At 51.5% G+C, this 23,722-nt stretch overlaps 1 protein-coding gene across 7 annotated transcripts in view; it reads right to left on the reverse strand.

The window, feature by feature from the left end:
* KANSL1 (KAT8 regulatory NSL complex subunit 1) overlaps nucleotides 1-23,722 on the reverse strand; it is a 96,067-nt gene that overhangs the window by 15,475 nt on the left and 56,870 nt on the right. For all 7 annotated transcript variants that reach the window (XM_050715483.1, XM_050715485.1, XM_050715487.1 and 4 more), the window contains 5 exons: nucleotides 14,893-15,034; nucleotides 9,986-10,090; nucleotides 4,867-4,982; nucleotides 3,235-3,430; nucleotides 361-526 (listed from right to left, as the gene is read on the reverse strand). In XM_050715483.1, coding sequence (XP_050571440.1) covers nucleotides 361-526; nucleotides 3,235-3,430; nucleotides 4,867-4,982; nucleotides 9,986-10,090; nucleotides 14,893-15,034 — 725 coding nt within the window. The remainder of the gene's footprint in view (nucleotides 1-360; nucleotides 527-3,234; nucleotides 3,431-4,866; nucleotides 4,983-9,985; nucleotides 10,091-14,892; nucleotides 15,035-23,722) is intronic.

Consider the following 23,722-nt stretch of genomic DNA (forward strand, 5'->3'; position numbering starts at 1 on the left):
CCCAGCTCAGCTCGTTTACGATTCCATACAAGGTCAAAGAAGTTTTCTGTGACTTCAACCAATCCACAAGTAATTTTACAGAGATGAATAAATTCTGCAGAAGCCAATATTTCTCAACTGGTTTGTAATGACACCAGCCCGAGGGCCAGTTCCCAGCGTGGACTCGCAGGCTCCAGTAAGCGCTCTGCTCCTAAAACCACTTGCAGATGAATGAGCTCGGTCTTAACGACTGCGCCCAGCAGCTCTGCGATTCCTCTGGGTGAAGGGCAGCGGCGCAGGCTGGAAGAGCAGCCTCCAGGGCCCTGCACATCCCTCGTCTCCCATTTCAGGCCCCAGTCCTACCGTGGGTGCTGTGCTTACCATCTGGGAATGATAGAACAGGATGGATGCAGGAGTCCAGCTGGGAGAGGCGCTCCAGCAGCGGGGCATCGTACTGGATTTCCAGAGTCGTCGAGCTTCGGGTGCCGCACAGAGCGCACGAGGGGTTCACATCGCAGCTACATCGCACCAGGCTGTTACGGTGGACCTGGGAAGGGCACAGAGAAGTTCAGCATATCAGAGGTCATGTTTCTAAGGGCTCTGTTCACATGCTCCCCTTTGACAGCTCATGAAAAAAGTCCTCAAGGCTCAGTTTTTTTTGTAATACCCGGCAGAAAATCCACTGACTTAGCCCAGACTCAAAGACGGATGCTTTTACCCCATGTAAACAAACCTGAGAACTACAACTCGCCTGCGCAGCTGAACATCTACTAGGTTTGACTAAAAGAGTTTATCTAGGTTGAAAAACGCATTTATAAAACCATGAGGCAGCACAATTTCGTTGTCAGAGAGGAAAACCGCCTTTTTCTAGTTCAGACAAGTCAGAGAGCCATCATTACGCCAAGAGCTGGCACCTATAGGGATGTCTTTACAGAGTGAAGAGTGTTTTTCCTTTTGTTTTTTAACGAGGACAGACTTCCGATTCACAGATTTATAGACTTCAGACTTCCCTTACATGAAACCACCGTGGCACGGAGGCACAACTGGATGTAAAACCCATACAGAGACAGCAACCAGTGAATCCCTGTCAGAAGGTAAGGATGCATCAAATTAGATCCTGTAAAAGCCTGGTCTGAGTCTAGCGTTATTCAAATAATTTCCACTAATGACTTGAATGATGGAAGAGAGAATACCCTGAAGGCTCAGCAAACAACACCAGAACTGGGAAGGGCTGCGAGCACCTTGAAGGAAAGAGCTGCAATCCCAGGCACGGTTACAAATTAGAGAAGTGATCTCAAATAAATCAAACCCAACTCACTACGGGCAAAAGCACCAGGCAGGCACTGCTGCGACCCGTGACGAGGAGGAAGAGCCAAGTGAGCAGCAGCTCTGCCCAGAGGATCTTGTGGTGGTTATGGATCAGAAAACGAGCATGAATCAGCAGTGTCGTACCATTACTGAGAATTAACACCCCACGGGGCTTTATAAACAGGATGGCTCTGCGAAGTGAGGTAATCCTGCCTCTACTCGGCGTTACTCATGTGCGGGCTGGAGGGCTGCGCCCAGTTCTGGGTGCACATTTCAAGAAATGCATGCACCAAACGGAGGGAAACCAGAAAAAAAACAACAACAAAAAGACAAAAAAATCCAAGAACCACGTCCTGTGTGGAGGAACAGAGAGACCTGTGTTTGTGTAGTGCACAGATGACAACATTAAGAATTACCACAATAATTTGCTATGAGGAAAACTATGAGGAAAACTGCTGGAACAAGGCTTGGAGCTGACCAGTTTACACCAGGATTTGGACTACTGGTAATATCTTTATCCAGTCCTGTTCCACAAGACCGATCCCGTTCCCAATCCATGCAGGCTACAGAGCCTCTCCCCCTTTAAGCCTCTTTTCTTTTCTACAAGCCATCTCCTAACTTGAAGAATATTTTATCTTGAGTATCTGGAAGAGTCCACACAAATCCTTTGCTATCTGGCACTTCTTCCACTCCTTGGAGTTGCTCTTATGAACCAGCTCTGATAATCAAATGTACTTGAGGAATGCGGTCAAGAGCTAACTTAGAATTAACAGACCTTCCTCAAACAGCAAGTGCACAGTCAGCACGACCTAAGGGATGGCAGATAGTTCGTCAGCTTCAAAACATTGAAAATCTCACAAGCAGTCGGTGCAGAGGTCCACCAGAAATACCCCACGTTAACTGGTTACTCCTTTGCTGTTTTAAGCTAACTCAGCTGGCCAAGAATCTCTTTTGCTCAGCAGAAGGATGCTTTTTGGGCTTTCTCTCTTAAACTCTAGCTCCTGCAGAGTGAAAACCCCTGAAACTTCATGGTAATGAAGTTTGACTTGAAACACTGACTCAAAGGTAAGTGAATTTGAGCCATCTATGGTTCTGCAATCATAAGAGCACAAATGCACAAAAAAAAGTCCTCATTCCCTCAATTTCTTACCATCTATCCTCCAACTGACAGTTTATGACATTCCTAAGGGAGGTCAAAAATGAATGAAGCGTGGCCTTTCCTCACACAGGGTGCTCAGGGAATAAACTGTATTTCCACTGAACTGAATCCTGCATATGGGCAAGGGAGGACTATGCAGAGAAGAGTACAAATTTAAAAAAAAAAAGAAAAAAAAAAACAACAAAAAACAAAACCAGGAAAGGAACAGAGTCACAGCATTCAGCGATTGCCAACCCTAAGTAGCAGAAGAGAGCAGGGTCACTTCTGCAGGCCTTTGCAAGACATCCCCCGTACATCTGGACAGACAGCTACGGTTTTCCTCTAAGCGAGCAGCAGCACGTTCTTGGGTCTGTGTTAATTCCTGTTCTCAAGGTAAAGGTTTCCTGATACCTGACTTTCCAAAGGTTCACTTAACTGCTCAAGCTTTACCACGTTAAACTACCCAGCCTGAAGTTTACCTTAGGCTGGTTGGTTTTAGAAAAGAAAACCTCGTGTCAGAATTCGGCATCTCCCCTCCACAGTGACAGCTAAGAGAAGTCTCCATCAATTAAGAGCTTCTCCTTCATTTCTCCTTTACTTTTCAGCCTTTGAAGCCTCACTGACTTGTTTTTCCTCTCCATTTTTTCCCCTCTCCATAACCACAAACATTCCCAAAGCAGGGAGACCTCTTTGTGGAAATAGTAAAAGCAGGGGGCCAACACATCAGGAGCTCACCAGGCCCTTGTGTGTGGAGCTTGTGCTACATGCTGCAGCAAAGGAGGAAAAAAAAAAAAAAGGACAGTACTAACCTTTTTGGAAAGGGGCATAATGCTGCTAGGCCGAACAAGCCGTCGCTTCTTACAGCTCAGTACTGGGCGAGTGCGAGCTGCTACACACGTTCCATCAGAAGATGAAGAAACCATGTTCAGTCGTTGCTTTTTATGCAAGAGCTCCTCAGCTTCCTGGCCATCTCCCTGAGCGTGTTCTGCCAGGCCAGGCTGAAGACTGCCCAGGAAGAGAAGAGAGTAAGAAAGACGAGCGTTATTCATTCAGCCATTCCGCATGACCCAGCAGTACCAGACAGGGTCGAGATTCAGACGTTAGCAGGGTTAAAAGCACTGCAGTTTCACAAGGCAGGAGTCTTATTAAGCCAGCTCAAATTTCTGCTTTTGCTTCGGTCACTTTCCACATTCTCTCCCACCTCTTAACCTTTGACCAAAAAGCTTTGGAAGTTCTGAACAAAAAACAGTTCTTAAAGCCAGGCACAGAGCAAGCTCCCCAAAAGCCACTCTTGCCACAAACAGCTTTAATCCTAGAATTCATCCTTCCCCAGAATTACAGTTCAGGGTATCTTAAGCCTATAGGTCCTCGTGAGTTTAAGTGCTAGAGAGCGCAAGGCAGAGACCTTGCAATTTTCTAGTAAAAATAATAAGCCTAGATGTAAACTCGATTCTGATGCATACTCAGGAACTGTACCTCTAACAATTCTCTGCACCTTTTCAGTGTCACTGCCATGCTACTCTTCACCTTTCTGTTCCACACACAAAGGAGTTTCCTGTCCGCATGTGGTAACCCTACCCTGCCGTGGCATCAATACACCATGCCACGCACGAAATACCAGTGCAGCTCCCCAGCTACAGAGCCTTTTCATGTATATTCTACAAGTGCTTCATTTCTAAAAATGCAAAACATTAAAGCCCTGCAGTCTAATGCTCTGTAGTTCAAAGGCTACAGGCATATAAAGGGCCCTGTCGTAGCCTGCAGCGTTTCAGCTGTAGCGATGAGTTGGTCAATCAGTATTTCTGCGCTGGCTCACGCTGCAGCATCCTGCCCAAGGTACTAAGCAAGGGCAATGGTGCTGGCAGCACTTCTCTAGCCAGTACAGAACTTAGGGTTCAACCCTGAAATCATCCTGTAGCACAGAAGTTCTTTCGCTTGTTTGTATTTACGCACTTAAAAGATTTTCTTAACAAAAACAACCTGGAGAAACAAAGGATTTCGAGAATCCTATTCCCAAGGAAATCAATGGGATTTGGGCTCCTCTGCATCTTCAGAAAAGCAGGCCAATGGTTTACAGATTTCTGCAAGCTAATTGCAAGCAGGCCTCGAGTATCTTTGAATCACACAATTTGCAAGTGTATTAAAAATACCCATAAAGGAACAGTTTTGAACATGCTCACTGCACAGTTGCCTGCAGGGCTTGCTCATGTAAACACAGCTCTGTTCAATACCATTTTCAGAAAAACAATGCAGCATAAAACCTCAAGCAAGAGATCTCCTCCAACGCTGTTTCCGAGCACGATCTAGTACCAAACATTTTTTTTTTTTCCAAAAAGAAACCATTTATACCATTACCCACCCAATTACTACCAACCAGCACATTACAGGCTGGCTTGCAATCATAAAAATCAGACTCTATCCGTAACACACGAGCAGCTTACGTGTTAATAACTCCATTGACAGGTCTTGGTGCTCCACAGGGCTTGGCGGGATGGGATTCAGGAGTACTTGAAGCAGAAATCCCCAAGTTCTCTAGTGGCTGGGATCCAGAAACACTCTACAGAAGGATGAGAAAAATGATAAATAAATGTTTAGAAATATTCTGAAGTAGCTACCACTCTTTAATTCCTAGTTTCTAGCTGAGGTTTCTGCACTGTAGCTACGGGCTTCCGAGCAGAACTTCAAACCAAGGATTTAGGAGTCAGTGTGAACAGGAGACCGGGGATGTAAGGACTTTGTGGGGAGCAGCTCTGGCAAGAGGATGGATACACAACAGCGCTTTCCATGTGAGAAACAAAGGCTTGCAATTCCCCTCGGGCGACCGCTAAGGAGCATGAAAGACTTCGGCTGAGTTCCTTAGGGAGATTTTAGGATTTTGTCTCAAAGTGCAGAGAAGTTCCTAACCACCTGCACAGCTCGCAGGCTGCTTCTCGCGTCGGACGGCGTGCTGCAAGCCACGGAGCTGCAAGCGCCTGCCTCAGCACTTTGGGGGAAAACGGGCGGCAAGGAGAGTGGACTTGCACAAGTCAATTTGCATTTTAACTAAATACCTGTGCCAGCACGGTCCAAACAGCACTTTGCAAGATCTTTTAAATTAAAATGCACCCAGGCTGTGGTTTTGGGGTGTACGTGGGCCAACTCTTTAAAAGTGCCGGATACACACAAAGCTGGAAACACCTTTGTGAAGAGGAAAGCAAGTACGAACTAAGCTGAAGGCACAGCCCTCTCCCTCCTGCCTTGGGTGTGAAAAGCAGACAAACCCTCCCAAGCTACAATGAGAGGCAGCTACTGCACGGCTCCAGCATGGAAATATCGAATATGGCAAAGCTCGTGCTGGCCTGCAAGTGGCAAAAGAGGGGGGACAGTCACTGTCACCTCCCTGCACACGCTGGCTTTGTGCCTCCTGCCGTAGCATCCCCGCTCTCCACCCCGGCTGGTGCCAGTGAGGTCTGGCACATCCTTGCCCTGCCACGAGGCTCCCCCAGACACATCCTTGCAGCCCCGTCTTTGCTTTCAGACACGCTCCTCCTCTTCCCCAGGGTCGAACTTGCTTTCTTCCCTCGTGTAGCACTTCCTACACTCGCTGCCAGTGTCTCTCTAGCTGGGCTTTCCCCTTTGTGCACCCAAGGGCGGTGGTGCATTTCAGGCACTAATAAAAAAGACAAAAGAAAAAGGGCTGACATCTATCCAGGTGTCCGGGCAGCCACCCTGCCCGTCCCAGGCTCCTTCTCAGAAGCATCGGTACTGGCCTCGATTAAGTAAACCTTCCCTGCAATCACTCCTCAACCCCACAAACAACCTGCATCAAGCTACAGAGGTGCTGGGCCACGCACAGCGTAGCAGAGACCTGGTTCAGCCAGGGCAGAGCCATTTCTGACGAGGCAGAGAACTTCTGCCCGCTGCCTGTTTGAGGAACTTGGCTGGCTTTTCTGCACTTCTGCTAACAAAAAACACATTTCTCCTGTCCGGGCTGATGGGCTCGTCTGGTATTCGGCCGCCCCAGGCACGGGTCGGACGGGGCTGGAAGCCTTACGCAAGCTGAACGCTGCGCCCCGAGGAGGTGAAGCAGGGCGAGAGCCGTTCCCCTCGGCTCGCAGAGCCTTGGCGAGCCCGTGCCATCACCCGACACCTCCGCTGGAGGCAGGGACGGCGCGGGAGGGCGGGTGCACATGACTCATGAGCTCTTTTGAAACAAGGCTATTTATTTTCTCCTCCAGGAAGGGCCTTAAAGGAGGAAGCTCTTCTCTGGAGTGGTCTCTGGCTTGGTTACTCGAGATAGGAATACGGGGTGAGCCGCCTTCTGCAGAGGAGCTGCAAAGTGTCAGTCCAAAGTCCCTTTTATCAGTCACACCGCAGGCTCTCCCTATCGCACTGGACATGGGCGTTCCCTAACCGGGCTCTTGCACGACCAGCTCCAAGCACGGAGATCTCCAGCCTTCAGACTCTGTCCCCAGCTATCCCTGGCCGCACCTCCCCGTGCCACGCGCTTCTCCAGGGCTGGCAGGGCAGCCAGGCTGGGATCTTCGCAGCAGGACCACGGCGATGCTCCACGCCGAGCTCTTCTCCAGGTTCTGGGGCTGGAAGTCCAGGTCTTCGGGATGCCTGGAGCTTTTAGGCTGGTCAGATAGAGCTTTACGCTCCTGCTGGCTGCACGTGAAATCAGGAGCCTGCAGAGCACCTCTCCCAGCAGCACAGGATCCACTCCGTGAGCATGTGCTGGGAGGTGGGTAGTCATGACCCAGGACCAGAAATGTCCCTCGCATTCCCAAAAACACAGGTTCAGACCCTCACCTACTACTAGACAACTCCCCAGTGCATGGCAAAGTCCTAACAAGACATCCACCAATATCTTCTCTCATGTATTATTAAAATTTCAACTGCGTCCCCTCGCTAGCAAGTCCAGCAATGAACAGATATCAACGCTGAGTTATTTCTTCAGGGCTTCACGTTATTCCCATCTTCAGGCAAAAACATTTAGTGACCTCCTGGGCTTCCAGTTCCGAAGTGGAAGTTGACAATGGACCCTTCCAAGCCTGCTCTGTAAAGCCTTTCCCTCCACTGCTGGTATGATTAATTCCTCCTAGGGATTATCAGTCATATCCTACATATCGAGCTGATGCCCAAGGACACACATCCTGGATTCACGTTGGCCAAAGGAGTCCCAGGGGTGGATGAGACCCAAAGGTGAAGAGCTGGGCATGAGATGGAAGGTATTCCCTCCCCTCACCCTGCGCTGCAGACCGCTTCCGCTCTCCGAGCCTGAACAAAAGAAAAATCTAATTGTAAGCAGCCCGAGGAGTGCCAAAACGATAAGCACCTCTCCAGCAGAGGCCTGAGCTACCCTTCCAGTAAAGTGTCCTAATGCACCAGGAATGGTCTCTGGGCTAATCGCCGGCTCTGAGCAGATCAAGGCTCTGACTCAACACCCCACCCTTATGAGCAAGTCTAATTAGGCACAAATCCTCCTGCAGGAGGGCGTAAAAGCTGGGTGCCTGCAGGCAGCCTTTCTGCTGGCTGACGCCTCCAGCCCCGCTGGAGAAGCGGGCAGCTCGGTGCCACGCACACCCACCAGCAGCCACGTGTGCAGGGGAAGAAAGAGTCCATTTCGGGAGGAGGCACCCTCCAAGGAGCAAGGACAGCTGCAGAAGGAGCTGCAAGAAGGTGCCAAGCATTAGCTACTACTGCTTTACTTCGTAGTAACTAAGCCTGCTTCACGCAGACGTTCTTTGCTGCTCTTGGTACCTGTTACTTGTGTCACTGCTACCTCCAAGACCTGCAAGAGACCGGATCTCTGTAGTGCTAGTGCTCCAGCAATAAAAATCCCTGTCTAAAGAGCTTCTGTCCCAGGGAAAGGGATGAGAAAGGGGGCAAAGCAGGAAATGAGTAAACACAGCAACAGTGAGGTGGCTGTGAGCAGGAAAAACAGCGCTGCCCGAACAAGCATTTTCTTTCCTCTTCACCAAACCTGTGGACATTTTCTATTCTATACATACAGAGATGTACATCTCTGGACAGTTCCTGTTCTATACATACAGAGATGTCTAAGACAACCTGAAAAAGGACAGCGTGGTGATTTTAAGTATAAGGAAAATGTCTTGAATCTGTAGGGACAAAGTCAGAAGGGACACAGTGCTTCCATCTACAGATTCCAGGCTGAAAATATACCCGTATCATTGGATAAACATCCTGATTTAGACAGATAAGGAAGAAAATTTTCTACCTTATCATTGTTAAATTTGATTATTCGTCTCCGTTATCAGCCTATTTACAGGTCAGCTCCCAAACAGCAGCCAATCCACCAGCGCAGGAGCGTGCTATTTCCGAAGAGAACCGGAGCACGCTGTCCCAGCCTTTGTTTATTATTCACTGAGTGCTTTTTGGGTTAAAGCATGGACGGGGGGGGGGGGATGACAGACGGACATCACTGTTCAAAACCAGACACTGCGTAATGCTTCTGTTTCAATCATGATCTGTGGCGGCCCTGCCATCGTCGCTCTGCAGCCTCCTGTTGCTCTTGCGGCGCGGCTCTGTTTCCATCTGAAGCACCATCGGTCCTGAGCACAACCTGCTCGTTGTACCAATTACACTGAGCTTTTTGGGGCTGAGCTAATCTGCTAATTAAAGACTTAAATTCCAAACACACATCTGAAAGGCAACGTTAAGCAAGGGGACGTTTCATTACAGTCACTTGTAATAACCCCTCACGGTGCGCTGTTAATCAAAAATTTCACAGCATTTCGTGTTATCGCTCAGTATCAGAAAAACCCCGACAAAGTCTCACCAGCGACAGGAGGAAATACTTGAAGTACAATTTTACGGTCGCTTTCAGTTAATTTTTTTCTCTGTATCAACTACATTGAATACTGGGCTGTGAAACCCAAGCACTCCCATCGCAGTGAGGTGTTGCTTCTCCCCATCAGGGCAGGGAAGAAGGAGCTCTGCAGCCTGGCAGCAGGAGCTGGAGCCAGGCAGGGACCACCCTTCTTCTCATACTACACCGCGACTTCAAAATCCTCCATTTTAATACGTCGGTGTGTCCCGCAGGATCAAAAGTAATCACAGCCAGAGCAAACGGTACGATCAAGCCTTTACTCTGTGGCCTACATTTCTGCATTAAATAATAAATACCTGGCACTCCACATAGTTTCCAGTGCATCTCCCTGCAATCATTAGTTCCCTTTCTAAGGGGTAAAGCTCAGGCAGATTATTAATAGTCACATCTTCAGAAGCCTTTGCTAATTGTGCTGCTCTCAGTTTGAGGTACTGTTGCTAGAGGGAAAGGATTAGTTAGGATTTTTAAGTTTCATAAAATGCTAATGCATGTTACAAAGGTACCCCAAGGAACTCTGGGCTAAAAGGTGTTTAAATCGTATCGTTCATTAACCCCGAAATAAGCCGGGAGGGGGCAGGACCAACAGAGGGGGCAGGACCAACAGAGGGGCCATGGCCACGTGAAGCCCTGCAGGGGCTCCTGCAGGAGTCCTGTGGTTCGAGCATCCCTCCCGGCTCCAGGAACGCGGAGCGCCAGGCCCCCAGCATCACCCTGCTGCTGGCACTTACCAGCCGGTCAGCCCCGGGCTCCAGCTTCACTTCAGCACTAACGGGACGGGACGCATCATCTACTGCAGGATCGGGGGGTGATGCTTCACCGAGAACTATCAGCCCCTGAAAGAGAGGGAATGGAACAGGAATTAACTGCGGATCCTTCGGGTTCAGCAGGGAAGCTGCGCATCCTTCCATCCCCCAGAAAAAAAAAACACAAACTAAAACCACTGCAAAGCGAGGTTTGCATTCCCCCATTTTTCAGACGTGATGCCAAACCGAGTGCCCTGCTGGATTTTCCTGACATCGGAGCTGGACTCGGATGGGGAAGGAGGGTGGCAGAGGACAGATTGCACGCCTCCAGCCCATTAGGAGCAGACACCGAGCTCCCTTCTCGCCCTTCCCCTCCTCCTGCACGCTCGCCGGCTGGAGGTTGAGCGAGCTGCACGCCAGCAAAACCAGCGAGAACCTTTTGCTGTAGCACAGAGCAGGAAACGGCTGCTTTAACAGCACCGAGTGGAACTCGCCGCTGCAGCCGAGCAAACCATTGTGAGCGGGTGCCAGAAATCTACAGGCAGACTCGTAACTCAGAGCAGATTTTTTCAAAGAAGTGATATTCACAAAATTCAATAAGGGAAGAACAACACTGATAAACAAGCCCCTGCCATAAAGCTAGCGGGACAAAGCGCGGTGGCAGAGCACTGTTTTATCGGGCCTCACATATGCTGTCCTGTTTGTGTTTCACTCCAAGCGAAGCTCACTCCAGCGGCAGGAGGACTGCTTTCTCACCCAGCGACACAAAGGAAAATAAAATCATTACAATTATGCCTATTCCCAGCTATACCATACCAAAGCAGGCTAAAATGTGCGAGGGATGACAGTCAGGAGAACCTAAAGGCCATGAATATGGCTGGGGACAAGCCATGCCGGAGTTGGACAGAGCAGTCATTTGGGAACCTCAGAGGTTGCCCCGTGTGTCCAAGGAAAGTCAGCCTGAAAGCAGACCCAGGCACATTATCTGGAGAGGAAAGGGCTGCAAGTCATCCCTCAAAGTCCTCAAAACCAAATCTTGCATGTAACAATGACCGAAGCCACAGCACGTGGCCACTCAAATCTCTTGTAAGGTTGATCCTATGCCTTGACACCATCTTCTGTACAACACGTCCGTAGCTTTCCAGAGACACCGTGGTGGCTCATCATTCAGGGATCATTTATTTAAAAATAGATCATTCATAAACTAAATACAACTCTTCATGGCCTCGGCAATCAGGAAGCAGCCAGCTTCTAGATAAACATGACAACAATTTTCTATAGTTTTCTGAGATCCCAGAAGGCTGTTTAGTAGATGAGAGAGGCTGGAAGACTAAAATCAATTAAATGCTGCTGTGCTGTTCTTGTATTCCTGGAAAAATCCCTCTCGGAAGCACCCATCACACTCTGCTACCGCTTCTCGAACCATCCTCAGGTGTGCTGCAGAGGTCGGTCGTCCCCGCGTGTCCAGTGTAGGAGACAAGGGACACAAAAAGGGGAGGAACCGGGACTAAATGCAAAATTGGCAGCGAGGGAACCGCTTCCCTTTGACGCTCCGGAAAGCGCTCGGGCTGCGTGTTTGCTCAGAGAGAGAATGAGATGGGGAAGCGTGCGCATCGGGAACAGGAACAGCCACCAGGGACTTCTGCCTTCAGACAAAAGGCAAGAGGACGAAGCAAGGCGCCCGGGGGCTCAGGATAATACAGGTAGATGTTGAGAGGCATGTCCCTGTGCTGGGGATTTGGCTGCACTCTCCTGCACGATGCCCACGGTGTGCACAGCTTTGGTCCCCGTCCAGCGCCTGCCTTGCACGAGCCCACCGCCCCGCAGGCTGGACGGGCTCTCCGCTGAGGAGCCGGGCTCTCTGCTTTGAAGATAACTAAATCTCCGTTATTTGCACCCGTCTGAATAACAGACAGGAGTCAGAAGGGCAACATCAAACTTTCAACTCCCTTTCAGGCCAGGGAAAGCCACGGTGCTTGGCGAGTTATTCCGAGCTCACGCAATGCTTGCTTTTTACCAGCATCCTCCAAAATAAACAGGAATAATGAAGAATTCATTCGCGCAGCTCTCGGATGCAGTTTCAGCTGAGGCTGGCAGCTTCTGCCAAGGGACCAGGGGGGAAGGAAGGGGGCTGACCCACAGCAGGACCCTTCGGAAGAGATGGAGAGTCCCCAGCAATGTTGCTCGTCATGCTCTGAGCCCGACACCACCGCACTGACGTGGCAAGCTCGTGTGAGCACCGCCGGCTGCTGCTCCTGCTCGTGCCCCCCTTCCCAGCACACGTTCCTCTGCTATCAGCGGCTCCAGCCCCAGCACGGCCCCACGGGGCTGAAGGCTTGGAGGGAGCAGAGTGAAACCTTCCTGGTTGGGCTGGGAGAGAGTCGAAGCGGGGTCTTCTGCAGGGGCGACGAGCAAAACAAATCGTTGAAGGTCTTCAAGGAGTCCTGGTCATCGTATTCCAGCCAACTCCTGCTACACAAAACTCCTGCAAGAGCCCTTCATCTTCATGTACCTCATATTCTGTGTAAGAGGGAAACTCACGAGAAAAGAGACATGGGAGAGGGCAATTGCTCTCCGTTCCTTCTCCAACAGCGAGCACTTGCCACCCACACATGCGGGGAGGTGCGCAGACTTGATGGGGGAACTGGCATCATCCTGCACCCCCTCCAAAAACAGCCCAAGGAGGCACATCAGTGAACGGAGACAAAAACACCCCGTTACCTTCGTGGACATCCAGTCCCTTCAATTAACCGCACGCACGCTTCAAAACCAACACAAAATCGAAGGCAGTAAGCCCGCTCTTTGTAAGCAGCCAAAAAAGACAGCACTTGACGCCGAACTGTGCACACATGCCCCTGATTTCTTGTTTTCCTCCACACCCCGTCAGGCTCTGACCAAAGTGCTCCCAATGTGCTGAAAACACAATTAGTGCCGAGACGCCGGGCAGCGACGTACCCTCAAAACAGAAGGTTGTTTTCCACTGCCGTGTCCTTCCCTTGCTTTGACAAAGCAACGCGCCCTGCTTGCAAGGGTACACCAGGATGGAAATTTTAACATACAGATGCAATAAAACCAGAAAACGAATAAAAAGGAATAGCAAGTGTGAATGTTTACAGAGGCTACATCTTAACCTCCTTATGTTTTAGGCCAAAATGGCTTCGGTTAAGTTATGCTGACCAAAAAAAGACGGTGTCTCCAAATTCTTTAACTCTTGCCCTTGTACAGTCTGAAGTCAAGCCCATTCAAAGACTCCTGCGTTACTGAAGTGTGTGTTTATTTCCTCATCTTCTCTACTTGCTGCAAGCTGATTTATAAGTCTTACTCCAAGCTCCTCGTTGACAAAACCTGAACACATTTGCCAAGGCATCCTTGAGCTCAATGACACCGACACAACGACAGCTGGGTGCAAGCGGTGATCTCCATGAAGACAGGGCGTGTGATTTCTGCTTTCCTGTGCAGGCAGGACAGCCACCATCAGATCCTGAATATCTGAACTCTTTTGCCACAGTAACTGGCAGGCTTAATCTTGAATTCACCCATCAGGTTACCGCAGTTGAGGAGTTTTCGTTTGAGCAAACGAAAAGATGACGACAAGCTGTTTTCCAAAGCCTCAGATGTACTTTTCAACTTTGACACAATACTGTGATGTTCTCCTTTCAGACCCAGAGACTGCAACCTTAGATAAAAACATATGGGGTGCTTGTAGCCATTATCAGGCCACTTCACGAGTCTGTCAAATTGTCAGAACCTGGGGAAAGCACCGAATCTTCTACTTCATTAGATGAGCTTCCCCATTTCCTCCACTATTCAACTTTTAGTAAATAAATGTTTAGCCATTTTGTATTTGATACTTCAAAACCACCTTGCAAGCCTGCTTTCTTAAGACAGAAGGGATAAGGATTCGTTCTGATGCTGCTTTGTTGATTTGACGTCCCAAGTGCTTCCCAGAGCCTTCTCCTCTCCTCTCCTCTCCCTGATGTATTCCCTTCAGCCAGCCGGGCTCCTCCACCTAGTCATTTACAGCCCTCACTCACCCCATCAGCCTGTTCTTCTGCATAGCTGCATAAAAGACCACAGTTTTCCTCTCCTGCCCGTGCCTCTCTACCCCTCTGGAAGTCTCCCTCCCAGCCATCCCCAGACCACCGTAAATCTCGGGAAAAGAGTTCACCAGACACTGAATTCCTGAGGATCTCTAAGTTGATGCAATACCCAGATCCTTCTTGCCACAAACTCCAGACATTCCTCCCTCCAAGGCCTGACATTTAGACGTGCGCGCCTGGACAAGTCTTGATAACGATTCCTTCCTCATCCCCTTCTCTGCTCTCCCCCGCTCTCCTGCCATCTGAGAGCAAGTCTGAAAAAAAATTCTTTGCACAGAGAAAGGTCAGCACCTACAGTCTTTTTTTTTTTTTTTCTGACTCAATTTTAAGCCTGTGCTCTGTGATAGCATCTGAAGCTAACTTCCTCCAGAGTCCCCTCCCTTCCCCAGTAAGCCTCTGGTCGAGCTGTTCCTTATCCCCAACTTCAGATACTCCCAAAGACAAAGAAAGGTTAAATGAATCGAATAAAAAACAAAGACTGGAGTGGTGGGCGAGTGCAACACACGTGCAAAAGCAGTAGTTTTGTTCGGAGCCCAAAGACTGGCTTTTAGGTGAGGAATTGCTCTCTTCATGTTACTGTATGGAACCAGGGAAAAGAATTGCACTCAGCCCATGCCAAATTGCATCACCATTAGTCACAGCCGTGCAATGTGCTTTTTGAGATGCGGGGGGGGGGGGGGGGGGGGGGGGGGCGGAACTGCATCACACTCTGCATACACACTCCCCACTGCGGTGAAAGGGAGAGCCGTTAGGAGACAGGGCAAAAATCACACGTATCCAAACAGTCCTCACCTTGTTGGCTCTAATCTGCTTGTAAATATCCGTTTGCTGCCGGATTCGGTATTCCAGGTCCGAGACGTGGGCTTGGAGCCAATTCCAGCGACTGACGATGGCTGCACGGTCTGCTGCCCATCTCCACTCTGCCCTTCGTCTCCTGGAAAAACAGACAGGGGAAGGGGGGATTACTTTGAGTGAGATTTTAATTCTACAGCCCACAGAAAACCCAGCAGAACTGACAGCCAGATCAAAAGCTACATGCTGAATGGCACGACTGATACCATCTAGCCACCACTAATAATTATCAGCCCAACTACAGACGTGCTGGAAAAGCCATGCCTCCGCAGAGCGATATTAAAACAACTTTTGGTACCCAGTGATTGAAGTTCTGCCTATGCAAGCGTTAAGGTTTTATTCCATGCTCAGCTGAACCAGCAGCTCCAGTCCTACCTGGCCGCATCAGCCAGACCCACTTTGCCAAGTCTCGAAGAAATAACACCCACCTGCCCTCCCTCCCTAAGCTTATCCCCTTTCAAAGCACCTCTGGCATCAGTCACAGAATAGGCTCGAACACCAGCACAAACCGCACGCCCACAATTAAAGCACTGCGGCCAGTCTCACAACGCATCATCGTTCAGTTTTAAGAGAGCATCTACTATTTGGAGGCGAGCAGCAGAGCTCACAGCGCCTTGCACAAGCTGCTCCCCTGCACGGAGGTGTTGCACAGGAAAGGGGGCAACGGCAAACTTGCTTTCTGCCTCTGATGGCTCGACCGAGCAAACGAAGCCAGGAAGAAAAACAGAAATTACCAAGTGAGCTGCACCTCCCGATCTCACGGCTGCACGGGGGAACCCACATGCTTTGCAACCCTTGGCTGATTGCCCACCTTCTTTATCTCTGCTGCGACCACAAAATACGGTTCAGCAGGAGCATAAATATGCTTTCGCTAGCATGTGGACTACAGCGTCGCATTTTAGAGTCAACTGCTACAAAAACGCCCTTGCTCCCTGCTACCGAGCTCCAGGCAGAAATAAACACAAAGAGGCAAGGGACACATAAATCCACGGCTCCGCTCTCCTACATTAGAAGCCATAATATCATGAAAATGGATCACAAGCATCCTGATTCTGGTGGATAAATACTAAAACTACCCAAAAAGAAAGAAAACCACAATATGATGCAGAAACAAGGCAATGGCAGAAGCGCATGCATGAATCCAGTGTTGCCGCACAAAGCCTTTGCCACATCTGGATGTCTTAGAATAAGGAATTAGTGACCAAATAATTCCCTTTTCCCCCCATCCCTTCCTCCTACAGCATTTTTGGCCCTGAGCATCTTGTCTAGGCTGGAGCACAGCCACCCGACCGCCCTCCCACCAGGCAGAGGAGCTCCAGCGAGGTCCAGGTTTTTCTTCCCAAACTACCCCAAGTCGCCTGCTGCTGAGATTGACCTGTTTGGAAGCTGAGACCAGCCATGAGAGCGAAAGCAATACGTGGTAAATGAGATTTATTACCGAAGCACTGCAGAGACTGTACGCAACAGCAATAATCAAGTTCTTAGAAAAATCTGCACCTCTGACACATCTGCCCTTGTTCAGGCGTGCTGCTACCAAACGTGTCCCCAAGAAAAGCACCGGGGTGACTACGAGTTTCACATCAGCTAAGCAAAATACCCTGAAACGAAGGAGTTGGCTCCTTCGACCTGCAGGCGAAACCCACAAATTCAGAGCAAGACGCGTTCTCCGTATTCTTGCTGGGCTGGTGGAGCATGCGGAGGGCTCAGCGGTCGCCGGCATCACCCCATCACAGAGCTCGAATCCAGATCCCCATCCCAGTCAGGCTTTATTCTGTTCCACGAGGGATAACACTGCAGGAAAGGCAGGAAAGGGGTGGCTGGGCACCAGACCTTCTCCCTCCTCCTGCAGGGAGCTGTCTCCAAGCATTGCTGGGAAGGCAGCGCCGCTCCGACTCCGTCGCCCACGAGACCGATGTCATTTTTGGAGCGTCGTTTCCCACAAGACTTTCCAGAGCACGTTACTTCTCCGCCAGTGACGTTTCAGTGAAATTCTACCACACTCTCATTTCAGAAGCAGAGGCCAATTTGACTGGAGAAGAGTTCTTTTTTTTGACAAAAGGCATCCTCAGCATCTGCAGGTAAAACCGACTGCACCAACATCCCCAAAGTTTGGGGTTCTAAGCCCGATCTCCGCAGGACTGTGCTTGCTCGCTGGGGATCCACCTTGGGAGTATTTTTTTAAAAATCAGGTAGAAGAAAGGTTGAAAGCTGCTGAGAGCACCTCCGAACTGCTTCCTCCCCTGGCTTTCCTCTGCAAGGCTATGTAGCATTGTACAGGTGCTTTAAAGCCCCCGTGCCTGCTGGAACAACGTTGTCCTGCTCCGTTAAGTCTCGCTCTTATTTCCATTACACAGAAATCAAGATTAAGGGTGAAAACCACCCAGCGCCCATTTCGGTTCCTAGGCGGCACGGCGGTGTGAGCAGTGGCAGAGCCACTCTTTGTTTCACCTTAAAAGCAGGACACATCCTACCCCAGAAAAACCCACTGGATTTAAACCAAAAATAAACCGAGAAAGCGAAACGCGGGAACGTCTGCTTCATCCTCTGCCACCCCGCAGCACAGGTGGAGGAGGGGAAGACCCGTAACGACGGCTCAGCCACACTTTCCAAAACAGTGCCGGGCGTAGCGTGGTCCCTCTATATTTAGAGTCGCGCCTTTTCAGAGCCTGCTCCATTACTCCCTCTGCTGCAGTGTAGATCTTTTCCTCCTGTAGATCAGCTTTTGGGTACGCGGTTTGTAGCTTCTTTAGTTTGAATCTCTATACAAACGCCTTGCAAAGCAGTATTTTCTCGGCTAGCACTAGAAAGTAGCAACCGAGCACAGAACAGAGTGCTGGAAGAAGTCACGGGCAGTCACCCCAAACCTCAGCCGGACACCCAGCTACTGGGGGCAGGGAAACCCACTTCCTTTCTTTCGAAACATCAGGGGCTTTGAAATGATGACTAGTAGAAGGGTTCGCTCCACCTGCCCCAAAATGGGGCTGAATGAAGCTGAAAATGAAGGGAGAAGAGAGGCAGATGGCTCTGACCGTGCTGCGTGGCTTGTCCTGGGGGTAGACGGTGCCGGTGAAGGTGGTGCGGGCAGCGCCGTGAGCAGCTCCTGCATCCTCCAGGACAAACTCCTCCTCGTGCTGCTGCGTGGGCACTGCTTTGGGCGAGAGCACGTGCAAAGCTGGCTACAGAGGACGACGCAGGACAGCCGTGCAGCCTCTCCAGCTCAGGACACGGCCACGGGACAGAAAAATGATTTAGGGGCTTGATTCTTTAAAAATAAATACGTTCCCAGGTAGGCTTGTTCCCCTGGTGGAGGCCGTGACGTGTGCAGGGCTGCAGCCGTCTGACGGCGCGCACGCAGCTGGCGTGGCACTCAGCTTGACCGACAAGGACAGCGCGGGGTGAGCCGAAGCAGGTGGCGCCGCCGGTAAATTGCGTGTGCCGAGCTGGCAGCCGGGAGCCGACACGTGCCCGGGTGGCGCAGGCAGAGGTGGAGGAGGAGGAAGAGTGGCGGAGGAGGAGGAGGAGCGGCAGAGCCAAGCTAGAAAAATGCTTAGAAATGCTACGCCGTGTCCATGGGAGGCTGGGGGCCTTCGCCCATGGACAAAGGCCTCCGACCCTGCCCATCTGGGGTAACAACGACTCAAAGCCCCGACAAGGTGGCAGCAGCCCCCCCTGGGTGGCACCGCGCTGCTGGACGTGCGGGGATGGGCACGGCCTCTGCCTTCCCTGCGGAAAGGCTTTGGAGAGCTGCAGGAAGCAAGTTCTTCAACATGCCGAGTCCTCAGATTGCTCTGATTAAAGCACGGGGAGCAGCTGAGGGATGGAGGGAGGTAAACATTTCATCTTAAAAAAAAAAAAAACACAGCAGTTAAATATGACTGAAGAAAGGCAGCGGGGGGAAAAATCCCGTGTTACATCAGCGCAAGTCCTTGGGATGGGCTCCAGTCCTTCCCCAAGCACACAACAGGCAGTTGTGGGTTCAATTCAGTGTCCTGAACAGCAAAGAAAAGCTCCCGAAAGCAAACACACACACACACCCCTGGGGGCAGGTGCTGCTGCCCTGTATTAGGGTCCCCAGATCCAAACCGTGGTGCTCGCGGCCAGCCCCGCTCGCTGCCGCCCGGGGTTTCGGCCATTTCAGACCAGGGCGTGAGCCCTGCTTTGTTTGGTTTTTAAACAGGCGGGATAAATACAGCCCTGCCAACGAACACAGCCAACACCTAGGTCAGCGCGCTGCCGTCGGTACGACCTGTGCTAGGTTCAGTTGTCTCAGCAGCTGCGGTGCCGTAAAAGCCGGACGAGCCCCGTGGAGATAAGCACCAAGGAGCACAGCCTCCGCCTGTAGGGCTTAAACCGAGGTAACCGACACAAATTGAGCTGCAGCCGTGCACGAGGCAGTTCTGGGTGAATTTGCACAGGGATCTCCCCCACAAAAGGCACATCCATGCCCTCTTCCCCCAAGCAGGAGGCTTCACGCGCTGCCTTAGAGGAAATTAAGGCCCCGTGAGAGTTCCCTGGTTCCCCACAAGTCTGATGAGATGTGTTTGCTCTGCTCCTCCTAGACCTGGGAGAAGCTGTGCTGCTCCACCTGCCCAGCCACCGGCCGTCCATCAGTCCGGCTTTCCTTCGGACGGACCCACGCTGCCAAATGCCACCGGAGCGCAGGGCAAGCCCCACAAACCTCAGGAATTAGGGATGAACGGAATTTTCTTCACCAGGAGATGCCCTGCAAAAGGCCCGGCTGCAAAGTGACCAGAGCAGAGCCGCCAGCTGCTGCTAAACCGTCCCGGCGACACAGAAAAGTGAAGTAAAAGGATTTTGGACGGAAAAGTTTCCTGCTGGAGGGGAACCACAGCTAACAACCGCTTACAGGAGGCAGCATCCATGACGGAGAAGCAGCCACGAGGGTCTGGAGGGAGATTGCTTCACCACCTCGAGCCCAAATCATCCCGGTGCTCCGTGAGGGATGTGTGGAAATGCTGAAAAACCTTCACACAGCCCAGGGGGGGTGAACCAGCCCTGCTGGGACCGAGGGCAGACCAGGGAGAGCTTTCTGCCAGCAGGCACCGGGCCCGTGCCGCGGGCACGCGGTGGGTCGGGCCGGGTCGGGTCGGGCAGCACCATGCCGGCCTCCCCCTGCAGCTCCCCGTGTGGCTGCTCCCCTCCTCCACTTCCCCCTGGCAAACACCCAGGGGTTTTCTGTCCCGAGCTGCAGTTGTTCCCGAGGCGGAGGCCACGCTGTATTTGCTCTCCCCCTTCCCACGCAGCTTTCGGTGGAAAAAAATCGCCGAAGACAAGGCCTGGGTCAAAGCCCCGGAGTCCGAGGCCTTCTCCCGACGCCGGCGCAGCCTCCTCCTCCTCCTCCTCCTCCTCCCGCCAGCACACGCTGGCAAAGGTGTGAGCTGCTTTCACGTAGCACGGGCATTTCCTGAGTAAGACGGTGAAATATCTGCCCACCGAATGAGGCCTCGGTACCGGGAATCGAGACCTTTGTGAGACATTTGCCAAACCCACGCTGGGGGCCCCGCTCTGCCAGCCCTGAAGGTGCTCCCAAAGCCCTGCACGCGCGGCCTGCCTGCTCCCAGCTCCGCATCCCCCTGCCAAAATGCTCCAAGGAGCACTCGGTGCCTCCCCGAGCACCAGCAGTTGATGCAATTCCCTGCTCCTAACAGAGGCCGGGTCCTGCTGCCAGCCACGACGACAGCAAACAAGCAGGGACGCACCAGGACCACGTTCCTATATCCACCTGGGCTCGTCAGCGAGGACAAACCCTGCCAGCAGACCACAAAAAGCAGCTTCAAATATGACAGTTGAAGACACTCAGCTGTCAGCTCTATTAAAGGGCAAATTATCCGTATTAATTCTGCGTGCTTTCCCTGCGTTACCTACCACAAGGCAGCAGCCCCAAGGCAGAATTCAGCAGTGCGAAGGCAGCGCAGCGCTTCGTGTCCGTACTGGTGCAACGTCTGCTCCTGAACAATAGCAGGGTGCCTCCAGAAACCTCGTGGTTAAATCAACTCATTGCTTCACAGCATTAAAATCTGGTTAAGAACAATGTTTTACCATCCACTTTTTTGCTTTTTGAGAGGCTCAGCTGCCAGTACTGACAATGCTGTAAAATATGGGGACATTTGTTGTAGGGCTCCAAGCTATGGACACCGTTACTGACGAAAAGACAGGACGAGGCCAGGTAAAAAGGCCAGCGCTCTGCTCACGTACGTTTCAGACAGGAGCCATCCAAGCACCATCCTCCAAGCACTGTAAACAACTTTTTCACGTGCTCTCCGGATCTTCATTTGTGCCTCACTGAAGGGAAGAGATTTGCACCCAACTGGGGTGCCGCTTTCCAGCTTGCTCCCGTCCCCGTATACTCCCCACGTCCACTCCATCCCCCCCTAACAGACCACTGGGCTTTTATACTTTCCTAGACTGATACTAAACAAGATCTATGGGTGGAGCAAGAGTTAAGCTCTGCCAAATGCACCCGCACAACAGCTCCAGGGGAGGAAGAGAAAAACCCACCAGCTCCCCAGAACAATCTCCTGAGCCCACCCTAACGTCTCTGCCTGCGAAGGAGCCAAAGCGAACAATTTGTTCAGCTCAACGCCCGCCCCCGCCCCATGGACAGAACCACGGGCTCTTCTATTCACAGCGTGCGCTCGGCTCTCAGCTAAATCCAGCTCAACCCTCAGCCCGCTTCATTCATTCCCGGATTCTGAAAAACCCGAGAGGCTGGGAGCAGAGAGTTATTTCCACTGGTCCTTGCCGGAAAAAACCCCGCCGCTCGGAGGACGTTTGCGAGCACAAATCCTACGGCGTTTTGCGCAGGGATGCCAGGCTGCTGCCCCAGGGAGAGGGCAGCCCTGGGCGGCCGCCAGCAACCCGGGGCCGTGCATTATTTGCATTCGAGCACAGCCGATCCCAACCGCCCCGCTTTCTGGTGCCGAGGAACCATCCAAAGAGCTCCAGCAGCCGCAACATGCGACGCTTTGTCTGCAGGGCAACCAGCGCCCCGATCAGGATATGAAAGGTTTGTTTTGGCATCTCCGGTCCGGTTCTACTAAAAAGAGGAGAAAAAAAAACTGGCCCAGGCCAGCCATTAAAAGATGCTTGAAGTCCTGCATAGGAATTACGGCGGGACAAGCCCGCACAGCCTGCAGCAATTAGGCACAGCAGAATCCAGATTTCTAACACCCCACTTGAGGTCTCCGGTACGGAGCTGCTGGGCTCAGTGGCACCGTGCTGGAGCTGGTGCCCCGTGCTGGAGTTCAAAGCCCAAGCCTTTGCCCCTGGGCCACTCTCTCCTGGCACTTTCTCTCCCCCAAATCCCTTCCTAGCAGAAGTGCAGTGCAGCCCGCGGATCTAAGGAAACCCTCAGAGGGTACAAAACTCAGTCCACAAACAGCTCTACAGAGGGGAGAACAAAGGAGGGAAATTAAAAATACCAGAGTGAAGCAGCTGCCGGGGGGGGGGACGACAACCTTCCCAGCCCTTCCTGCTGCTTACTACCACGTTTTACTGAGATTCAGGACAATTTTAACTGCTTTAGAAGCTGTGGAACAAAAATATGCTCAAATCCACTCTTCAGGAATTCGGTTCTCCCTAACATAAGAAGTCACAGGATTATTTATCTTGTTGAACATCATAACCGTCTGCATTCCTCAGTATCACGCTTACCTTAACAAGTTTTATACCTCTGAAGTGCAAATGGCTTCAAAAACAGAAGCAAAAAAGCACCTATTGAACTATCCTTCCCTTAAAAGTAAGACTTTGAGAAAAGAACATGCCATGTAAGAGACATCCCAGCGAGCTGGCAGGGAACGAGCCAGTAAATTCGATGGAGATGCACACACACGGAACAAACACCGCACTCAGTTTCTCTCCAAGAACCTGAAAATCATCACTTTCTTTACCTCCTGGTTCAGAGCAACGCTGCTGGCTGGTGAAACGCCACCCGCATCGCTCTTAATTTCAGCTCACACACACCTGTGCCGCAGGAAACGCAGCCAACACCTCTCGGGTCCGAGGCCAGCAAGATGACAGGGCGCAGGGTCGGTGGTGCCAAGTCGCTGCCACGTCTGCGTGAGCCCCTCTCTCGGCCCCATGAGCAATCCCAAACGGGAAGCACGAACCCAGCGGGGAGCACGCGGAGGCTTTTGCCGAAGCCTGGGCACGGGAGGCTGGGTGCCTCCAAAGGGCAGAGCGCATCCCTTAGCAGGGGCTGGTTTTAAGAGCTGGAAGGATGCAATAAACCTCTTCTGTTTGGGTGGTGACCCTAATTTTAGGGTCATTAAAGCCACGCTGGCAGAAGGATCTGTGGGATTTCAGACGCCAGCTCCCGAGGTGGGTCTGTGCGTGGTGTCAATGTGTTCTGGCAACAGGACAGCAGCTCCGTCGCGCCCAGCTCACCTACAGCTGAGCCAACAGGAACCAAACCACGGCCGGGCATTGGTGGGCAAAAGAATGGACCAGGTCCCAAGGCAAGAAATATTACAACAGCCTTGTCCCCCGTGCCATCCCAGCAGCGTGACCAGCACACAATGGGGTGCCCCAAGGAGGACGCCTTCCAAATACAGACACGGGAGCCTGGTGCCGGTGCTCCTCTTAGCAACCCTACCTCATCCCTTCCCCAAAGATCACTGCAGAGAGGATCTTCCCAAAGTCCTTGACCCCCCAAACCATCGCACACACACAGGTGTGACCCCAACAAGCTCGTTCCGGTTCCTCTGAAGCTCCTGCTGCTCCATCACCCCCCAGATTTGCTCAATTTCTT

The sequence above is a fragment of the Cygnus atratus genome, chromosome 25 (genome assembly GCF_013377495.2).
Source record: "Cygnus atratus isolate AKBS03 ecotype Queensland, Australia chromosome 25, CAtr_DNAZoo_HiC_assembly, whole genome shotgun sequence".
NCBI classification, from domain to species: Eukaryota; Metazoa; Chordata; class Aves; order Anseriformes; family Anatidae; genus Cygnus; species Cygnus atratus.